The sequence below is a fragment of the Physeter macrocephalus genome, chromosome 20 (assembly GCF_002837175.3).
Source record: "Physeter macrocephalus isolate SW-GA chromosome 20, ASM283717v5, whole genome shotgun sequence".
NCBI classification, from domain to species: domain Eukaryota; kingdom Metazoa; phylum Chordata; class Mammalia; order Artiodactyla; family Physeteridae; genus Physeter; species Physeter macrocephalus.
In genome coordinates, this window is record NC_041233.1 from 2,264,140 (window position 1) to 2,274,421 (window position 10,282).

General features: G+C 51.8%; 1 protein-coding gene across 1 annotated transcript in view; it reads left to right on the plus strand.

Moving 5' to 3' along the window:
- The window catches only part of CAPN9 (calpain 9), a 22,426-nt gene extending 15,851 nt beyond the window's left edge, over window positions 1–6,575 (plus strand). Inside the window, 3 exon segments of the mRNA XM_024117072.2 lie at window positions 3,148–3,325; window positions 4,231–4,314; window positions 6,465–6,575. Coding sequence (XP_023972840.1) covers window positions 3,148–3,325; window positions 4,231–4,314; window positions 6,465–6,575 — 373 coding nt within the window.
- The last annotated feature ends 3,707 nt before the right edge of the window (window positions 6,576–10,282 follow it).

Genomic DNA, 10,282 nt, shown 5'->3' on the forward strand with positions numbered 1-10,282 from the left:
ATATATACACTATCAAATGTAAAATAGATAGCTAGTGGGAAGCAGCCGCATAGCACAGGGAGATCAGCTCGGTGCTTTGTGACCACCTAGAGGGGTGGGATAGGGAGGGTGGGAGGGAGGGAGACGCAAGAGGGAGGGGATATGGGGATATATGTATACGTATAGCTGATTCACTATGTTATACAGTAGAAGCTAACACAACATTGTAAAGCAATTCTACTCCAATAAAGATGTTAAAAAAAAAAGGAAATTCTGGCTAGAGGAAAGCTTACTTGTAGTTGGAACAAGGCAATAAGAAGAATAACTGGAATAAAGGAGTGTTTCAGACATAAAAAATAGATCAGCGGTTGTTGAGAGTTTGGGGGGAAGGAAGGAGGGACGGAAAGATGAATATGTAGAGCACAGAGGTTTTTTTTAGGCCAATGAAACTATTCTGTATGATACTGTAATGGTGAATATATGACACCATGCCTTTATGAGACCCACAGAACTTTACAGCACAAAGAGTGAACCTTAATATATATGAACTTAAAAATCATCCAGGAGGATAAAGGAATCCCAGTATGAAAAGCAGCCTGTGACAAAACAATCTAATAGTATTACAAATCTATGAAACAAACTCATTGAAGGTGTAGGCGAGAAAGGCGCTGACCTAAGTAACTCTGGAAATGAGTGCAGTCTGTGAGATTGAAAGCCAGAGAGATTGGGACTTCCCTAGTGGTCCAGTGGTTAAGACTCTGCGCTTCCTAATACAGGGGGCGAGGGTTCCATCCCTGGTCGGGGAGCTAAGATCCCACATGCCGCGTGGCAAAAGAAAGAAAGAACGACAGAGAGATTGTACACAAGCACCGTACACTAGCTGGTAAAGTTGTTTCTCATGGGGTACAAGACAGCAATTCTGATACCATTATACATATCTACTGAATTGAACAATTAAGTAAATGGGTGGCAGATGGTGGAAGCCAGGTTTCTCACTGTTGGAGTGAGAGGTTACAGAGAAGCCTGGTGGAGGAGGCTAGAATGATATAAGTGGTGGTGAGTCAGAGTTGGGGACATCAGTATGAACTCAGGTTTAGCTGAATAGAGATGGTTACACATTGATGAGTATATGCGTCACTCATGGGTTAGTACACAGGTATTATTTCCTTGTTTATCAGCTGAGAGGGCCTGGAAGCAACGACAATCCCATAGCAACAAGCACTCCTACTTTTCAGGTCTTGGTCTCTAACGCCATTCTCCAATCAAAGGAACCAGGGCTCCCTGGAGATAAGGATGGTTGTAGAACTGGGGCAAGAAACACAAAAGATGAGCCTAGAGTATCTTGCAGTGTCAGGAAGTGAATGTGTGTGTGTATGCTTTAAACACACACACACACACACACACAGACACACACACACAGTGATGGAGTTATGTCAAAGGGACACGGGAGGCAACTGAAGGAGCCGAAAGTAGCCAAAGCTGGAACAATTAGAGCAACAAAATAAGTAAAATGGTATTGGATTATCAACCAAAGTATAAAATTAATATTCATGAGTCCATACTGATGTAAATAAATCATTGAATAAATAAATGGGGGAGAAGAGACAAATCTGCCACATAGAAGAATTCCGGGGAATTTATGTCGACTCTCTGCCCTCAGGAAGGTGGAGCATGACCCCCACTCCAAAGGGGGGGTGGGGGGAGAGTAAGTTCACAGAGGAGAAACATGACAGACAGGAGACCTCAGCCGGTGATCAAGGCGACATCAACAGTGACAAATCATGAAGACACGATGTATGCTCGGTACGACGTGATGAGAAGGGTACTTCACCCCAGTGGTCTTCTTTCCCCAAGCCTGTCACCCCAGTCTACGCATGAGAAAACCAGCAGACAGATCCCGACTGAGGCACATTCTACAGAACAGCGACAGTGCCTCAAAACTGTCCAGCTCCTCAAAAACAAGGAAAGCCTGAGAAACTGTCACGGCAGAGGAGCCTCAGGAGACTTGACTCAGTGTGATGATGGGGGACCCCGCATGGGATCTTCCAACAGAAAAAGTACGTTAGGTGAGAACTAAGGAAATGAGAATATGGTATGAACTTTAATAACAATGACGTACTGGTTCAGTCACTGTCACAAATGCACCACACCGATGTAAGATGTTAATGTACAACCGCCATTAATCAAAGAGAAGAAGAGAGAAAAGCGGCTAGGACTACATGGGTCCAGAAAGCAAGAGAAGTGCCTCCATCTCCCTCTCGGTCTCATACAGCTAACAGCTTCACGCTCAGGCCCCATTCCACGTGAGACGGGAGAAGGAGGCTCATTTAAACCTCACAGCAGCCCGAGGAGGAAGAGTGCAACCCCATTTCGAAAATTAGGAAACGGAAGCGCTGAGTGAGTTGGTCCAGCATCCCTCAGCTTGTAAGTGGGGGAACTGGCACTTGGACCTGCGGTCTGTCAGCGCCCAGGGTTCTTGGCCTCCTTAATCGATAGAAATTGATCAGAGGCCAGACAGGAAAGTCAGGCAAGGCTTTATGGGGGCCCCTGCTGCAGCAGGGGGGAGCGAGAACAAGCAACATGCTTCCTTGCCTGCTTTTTCCCTGGGGGGATGGGGCGGCGAGCTTGTTCCTTATGCGGGGTGAGGGTAGGGGTGCGTCCAGGGGTCGGGCCGGAGGCGTGGCTTAGGCGGTCTGCCCACCCCTTAGGTGGTGTTGCGTGCGGGGGCATGCGCAGTGGCCAGCTTTTGCTCGCGGCTCTTCAAAAGTGGCACTTGGTTATTTTTCTTGGTCTCTTTTGTCCAGAATTTGTCTCAACTGCGCATGCACAGTTTAGTCCCATACAGTTTCTTTGTATTTTGTTGCTCAAGGAGAGGTGTGTCCAGGTGCCAGCACGGCAGCCCTGCAGCCAAGGGTCCCAGGTCCCCGCCTGTCTCCTTACCACCACACCCACTGCCTCTCTCACAGAGTTCTCAGCATCTCTGGTTTCCTCAGAGCTCCAAGGAAACCCCATTCCTGCTAACAACGTTCTTCCACATCCCCAGCCGGGGCGAGCCCCGGGAGGTGGTTCTTGGTTAGAAAAGGTAGAAAAACTCTGGCTGAGGGGCGCCACCTGGTGGTGGTCCTTGTTCCCTGCAGCCGTTGCCAGGCTTTCTTGCCGCCCTCACAGGCTGAACGGGAGCTACGAGGCTCTGAAGGGGGTCAGCGCCATCGAGGCCATGGAGGACTTCACCGGGGGCGTGGCAGAGGCCTTCACAACCAAGGAGGCTCCCGGGAACTTCTCTGAGATTCTAGACAAGGCCTTGAAGAGGGGCTCTCTGGTGGGCTGCTCCACTGACCTGACCTAAGTCGCTGGCTGGCCGCATCCCAGGCCCTGTTCTAGGCTCAGATGCCAGGCTGCCCACGGAAGAGGCATACATTGCAGGGGGGCGGGGGCAATGCTTATTTATTTTAATTAAAACAAACGTTTGTGTTTAATGGTTTTCGAGTTGCTGAGGTAAGAGGCCCTTGCTGTATCAGGTGGAAGAATCCTGAGATGATGGACAGGGCAAAACTCTGTCTCCCTCCCCCGTCCACGCCGGGACGCCTGTCGGGTGCCCGTCAGGCCTCTGTCCTCGCTCGTGCAACAGGATATGCACAGACTCGGGGGCAGTGTTTACTGAATGGAATCTTACTCTACACTTCCCTGAAACTTGTCTCTTTCACTTAATAGATCATGAAAAAATATACCCGTGGATAGAAACAGAACAGCATTTTTTCTAATTTCTTTATGCATACAAACACACGCATGTAATTTTACCTCATCTATTTTTTGAAGCCTATTCAACTTTTCTATCTCCTCTTGGATTAACCTGGCGAATTTATCCTTTGCTAGTAAATTTCCTCTACTTTTTCAAGTTTGTGACATAGAATTGCATGTCATATGGTTATATGCTTCTTACTGACTCTTTGGTGTCTGTTCCTTGCTATTGCTACATGGTTGGAAAGGTCAGGTTTTTCTGTTTGGGGGCAAGAATGTAAACTCTTCGGTGAAGTCCAAGCAAAGAATGAGGGACCTCCACCCTGGGAAGAGGCTGGGAATTGCTGTATGTCTCTGCTAACCACTTAGGGGGGCTCCCGTGTACCCATTTTATATGCCCACTCACGGGGCCCTCACCTGAGGGGGCAGGAGGGACTGGGCCGGCTGCGTCTGTGTCTGTGTCTGGCCAGCTGGGGAAGGTTTGATGTAGATACTGCTCCTTTTTTGTTTTAGATCAGAAATGCTGCAGAATCTGAAGCCCAGACACCTTTTGGTCTCATTAGGGGTCATGCCTACACAGTGACAGGCGTTGACCAGGTAGGCGACAGGGACCCCTGTTGACAGGGTATGGGGACAGACTTCGTAAACCTACATAGCGCATTGCAGTTTAAACTGCACTTTCGGACATGACAGAGGATGTCTCATCCAAAGAAGAAAGGCTGGAATTCAAAACAGCAAACGTGGGAGAGAGAGAGAGAGAGAGAGAGAGACCTGTGAGGCCGGCACAGTATAAACTTGGTCAGCAGCTGCGAGAACCTGGTCTTTGTTTTTTCTGTTCTTTTCTTCCCTGATTCCACATCAGTCCTGGCATAGACATGGTTCTCCAGAGAAACAGCACCCATAGGCTAAATCTGTATATGAAGAGACTTAGTAGTCGGAATTGCTCACCTGATTATAGAGGCTGAGAAGCCCTGCTATCCACAGGCTGGAGCCAGTGGTGCAGTTCCAGTCCAAGCCCAAGAGCCTAAGAACCAGGAGAATCAGTAAGTCCCAGCCCAAGAGCAGAAAAGGACAAAAGTCCCAGCTCAGCAGTCAGGTAGAGAGGGCAAGTTCTCCCTTCCTTTGCCTTTTTGTTCTTTTTGGACCTTCAGCTGATTAGATGGGGCCCACGCACAATGGGGAAGATCATCTGCTGCACTCAGTCTACCAGTTCAGATGCTAATCTCATCCAGAAACACCTTCACAGACACACCCAGAATAATGCATAACCAAACATCTAGGCACGCCATGGCCCAGTCAAGTTGACACATAAAATTAACCATCCGAAGTCCTATTCTCTGCAGCTGTAGTTCAGGGTGGAACTAATCCCTGGGGCCGGGAGGGGGGCCACCCAGACCCCACACGGCGCCACTGTGACTTTCGGTGAGTGCTCTGTTCGGAGGAGTGCACGGGAAAGAGGAGGGGAGAAAGTGAGATGAGAGAGGAAGATGAGAAGCAGAGGGTGGCGCCCTTGCAGGGTCAAGTTCAGTGAAGTCCAAAGGGTTTCCCTCCGTGCCCCCCTTGGGTGAATCTCAAACCCAGTCGGTAGGGGACCTGGGCACTTCCGGTCTCCTCCAGTGGCTGCCATGTTTTGAGCACCATGCTCCAAACGAGTGGGGAGCCCGGGGTGCAGAGGGAGCCTGTCCCTCCCCCTCAGCGGGCGGCGTGAGCAGCGCGCCCAAGCGGGGGTGGGGGGGGGATGCAGCTGGGCTCTTTGGGGTGTCAGCCCCCTCCTCGCCCCTCCCTGTCCGCACACGCCTTCCAATCACTCACTCGAGCAGGCCTGTGATTCCTGATGTCAGATCTTCTAAATGTTATTGCAAGTGATGGCAGAAACCTTCCCATCGTAGGACACTCTGTTCAATTGTGTTTGCTTCCTCTCCACCTGTGAGGAATTCGCCTCCCCACACATTTCAGTGAACGAACCTCTTTCATGGCGAACTTGGACTCTGGAGAGTTCGTACTAACTTAAATGACTTTGCACGTAAAAAGAGAAAATTTATGCCAAAGGTATGAGGATAAAGTGTTCTGAGAACTAAAATTCCTGGATCGTTGATGAATCCAAGTCTTTTACTCTCACCCTTCAACCCCCAAAACCTCTCTATGCATTGGTGCTCTTTCCTGCTCTGGGCAGAGCCTGAGGGCTGAGTCCTCTTTCTGTACTGGCTCAAGGGCTCTCCGTGTGGCAGCAGAGACCCTCATGTGACACCTGAAAGGGGGAGAAGATCGAATTGAGAAGACTTAGAAGTGGGTTTTTGTTTATTGCGGTTGTGTAAACTCCCAGCATGTGCTTATGTTCTGATCATCTGGGAGTCAGATGCTAAGGATGAAGAAAACTCAGTGTTAGACCCACTGACTGCTGGATGCTGAAGATACGCGATAAATAAGACTTGGCCTCTGCCTCTGGGGGGTTCCAGTCTAGAGAGAAAACTCACTCATTTGAAGATTCCTGTGGACTCACTTCTTGTTAATTACAATTCCACTTTGTTTCCCAGATGCGACATAACCATTCTGGGGTGATTAATATAACATCGCGTTCAATAGGAATTAGGAAATTTTGAGGGCTAGTTAACAACTGATGAGTTTTGACGTGTTCTTAGTGTGTCAACAAGGCTTTCAGAAAAGCCAGCCTCAGCTGGAGAGAACCCACCCTGGAGCTCACAGATGGATTTAGCATCTCACATTTCTCTGACGCTTTTCCCTTTTAGGTAAACGTCCGAGGCCAGAAAATAGAGCTCATCAGAATCCGGAACCCTTGGGGACAAGTTGAGTGGACTGGGTCCTGGAGCGACAGGTCAGTCCCCGCCCCATGCTTCTGACCGATCCCCACCTTCCTACGGTTCACGGGGTACGAGGCCAAGGCTGGCTTGTGCGCGTGTGAGGAGGGAGCTCCTGGTCAGGGAGGGTCCTGTCCTGCTTCTGGACCTTACTTCTGCCCTCGGGCCCTCCACGCTCTCAAACTCGAAGGCTCACGGTGCTTTTTAGCTTTCACATGATTCTATCATGTCAGTGACTGTATTACCTCCCACGGGAACTTTAAATCCCATGATATGGTGAAGGCTTCTCCCGGTGATGAAGCTCCTGTGTGTGTGTGTGTGTGTGTGTGTGTGTGTGTGTGTGTGTGTGTGTGTTGGGTGCAGGCGGGGTGGCAATGAGTACTTTAGGTGTGAGAATCCCTGAAACATTGCCAAGCAGGTCGCTAAAGTGTTCTCTCTCACGGTCACTGACAGAAGGCAGAAGCCCAGTGGCCCACGGTGAGATAGAAGGAGTGGAGCAGGAAATTCATCCAACACAGAGCAGCCGCCGGGGCTATTTATACGGCCCCCCATTATAAAGAAAGGGCTGCCTGTCTTGTACGTGTCCCCTCCTCATTCCCCGGGAAACAGCCTAGGTGACTGGATGGGGGGTGTTCAGGCTCAGGCAGGGCCTCCTAACCTGTCCCCACTCCTGCCCACCCACGGCGTGCGGGGCTCCAGGGAGCCTGGTAGTGAGTCTAGAGCTTCAGTGAAACTGAACAATGTTTGTCCTCGGCTCCCACAGAGGCACCCCCCCCTCCGCCTGTCGGTGTGCTGGGGGCTTCATTCAGCAGACTCCACACCCCGGGCCTGCCTGCCCCATCGCTGGGCTTGTGGCACCATCCCTGCCGTCCGCCGGGCTTCTGGCTCCCCAGACCCATCAAAGGAGGGAAGAGATCAGCCTCGCTCACCAGTCGGAAATGGAGAGAAAGAGATAAACCCATATTAATGAGACTGCCTCCACGGTGAACAGATTTTGAGCCTCTCGGTTCAGGGAACGCGGTGTGTAAAAGGGCCGAACCCTTTCTCCCCCTCCTGGGAAACACGCAGAGGGAGAAATAAAGGAAGTGCATTTTCACTGGCTCGAGGCTGGACACCAGCTTGTCTTCTGCACCCGCTCGGCCTCGGGGTGATGGGGGGCTGGTCCACAAGCCGATCCCTGACCCTGACCCTGCCAGTTGTGAGAACAGGGCTGTAAGGGCTGCTTACTCCCCCAGGCCCATGAGGTGTCTGGGGAGGGCCACGTAAAAGATATTGGCCCTGGGGCTTCCCTGGTGACGCAGTGGTTGAGGGTCCGCCTGCCGATGCAGGGGACGCGGGTTCGTGCCCCGGTCCGGGAGGATCCCGCGTGCCGCGGGGCGGCTGGGCCCGTGAGCCATGGCCGCTGGGCCTGCGCGTCCGGAGCCTGTGCTCCGCAACGGGAGGGGCCGCAGCAGTGAGAGGCCCGCGTACTGCAAAAAAACCAAACAAACAAACAAAAACCGACCGGTGCTTCATTTCCTTGGATTCCCACGAATCCAAGAATGGCAATGTTGTCTTTGGGAGAGGGGGGAAAAGGTACAGAGAAGGGCTTACTAGTACCTCCATGACCTTTTGGAGCAGAGCACAGGCCAGAGTGAAGCTTGACGGAAGAGAGAAACGTCTTCACAGGAGGGAGGAACCAGGAGGCTGACGTGAGACGGGCCTGCTAACGAAGACAGGTTAAATTGGGATGAGAAGCCTGCTTCCGTTTCATATTTGAGCTAATGGTGGAATATCAATGTGAAACGATCCTGACAGGAAATGGTGAGGTGGGAAGGTGAGATTTTAGAGCTGGTGATTGGACTTGGAAGGTACCACTCAGCTAAGCCATTGAAAAGTCAAGCTTCCCCAAAACATGAGTGTAAAAAGAGAAAACTAAAGGACGAGGACCTTAAAGGAACCTGATGTTAGGACACAGAAGGAAGGAAGAGCTTTTCTAAGAAATGAGGAGACGGTCAGAGAGAAATGAGAAGTATCACGTGGCCCAGGGGTTTGTTGGTCGGAGGAGAGAAGGGAGTGAATCAGAAGCCTGTGCTTTTCCCACCACAACTTCCAGAACAAAAATGCAGCCCCGCCATCCAAGCCCTCCCTCTTCTTGGGGTCCAAAGTGTCCTGGAAGTGCAGAAAAACCTCTGGGTCTTCAGAACAGGAGAAGAGGGAACTGGCCACTAGTTGAGGCTCCGAGGAAAGCAGACGAAGAAGCACCCTGGGCCGAGAGCGTCACTGCCGAAAGGTGTTAGGTCGGAGCTCAACCTGGGTCTCTGAGGCTAAGGGCCAGGCTCTGTCCACGGTCCTGTGCTGCCAGGGGAGGACATTTTGCAGAAGACGTTGGCATTTGTTCCAAAAATCTGAGAGAGGCTTTGAGATGCTGATGAGTGGTTTGAATGTGGGAAAAGGTGACGGGGCATGGGTGGTCAGGGCGTGGGGAGGAGAGGTTGTTCTAGACTGCACCATCAGCGACTGGACAGCCAGCCAGAGCAGGACAAGGGAAGGCATGGGAAGCAAGATGAGAGAGAGCATTTCCCTGGTGGACCAGGGGTTAAGAATCCACCTTCCAACGCAGGGGATGCGGGTTCCATCCCTGGTCGGGGAGCAAAGATCCCACGTGCCGCGGAGCAACTAAGCTCACATGCCACAACTACTGAGCCCACATGCTCTAGAGCCTGTGCCACAACTAGAGACCGCACGCGCCGTTTTGCAGAAGTCGTTGGCATTTGTTCCGAAAATCTGAGAGAGGCTTTGAGATGCTGATGAGTGGTTTGAATGTGGGAAAAGGTGACGGGGCATGGGTGGTCAGGGCGTGGGGAGGAGAGGTTGTTCTAGACTGCACCATCAGCGACTGGACAGCCAGCCAGAGCAGGACAAGGGAAGGCATGGGAAGCAAGATGAGAGAGAGCATTTCCCTGGTGGACCAGGGGTTAAGAATCCACCTTCCAACGCAGGGGATGCGGGTTCCATCCCTGGTCGGGGAGCAAAATCCCACGTGCCGCGGAGCAACTAAGCTCACACACCACAACTACTGAGCCCACATGCTCTAGAGCCTGTGCCACAACTAGAGACCGCACGCGCTACAACTGGAGAGAAGCCCGCACGCCACAACGAAAGATCCCTCGTGCCACAACGGAGATCCTCAGTGCCACAACTAAGACCAGATGCAGCACCCCCCAAATTAATTAATTAACTTTTTAAAAAAAAGATGAGAGAGGACGTGTGTTTAGAAGCAGAGCATAATGAGCTCTTTGAGACTGAGCTGGAATTCAGTCAACCACCAACAAGGACCTTCTGTGGGCCAGCGCTGCGCTAAGCATTGGAGAAACAAGGGGGAGTAAGATGTAGTTCCCGCCCCTCCCGGAGCTGGAACCCGGGGCAGGTGGGGAAAGGCAGCTGTAGCTGTGACGCAGCTGAATGCTCTCCTGGCTGGCGGGGATGGGCCCCACTCCTCCCCCTCCTGACTCAGATCCTGGGCCCTGTCACTTTGGAGTGCCTCTCCTTGACTCTGGGATGAGCTATGGGACAGGCTTTGTGCTGGCCAAGGGGACACAACTGGGGGCTTGAAAGGCCGCACGTTTGGGCTTGTCGTCTGTCACCAGAATGTTCGGGCTGGCCCAGGAGAGACAGGTGGTCCAGTCACCCTGATGTCCTGATGCCACCTGAGCAAGAAGCGTGGGTTGGCCTCGTGGGGATGAGGAGAGGCCCTGATCCCTCGGGAG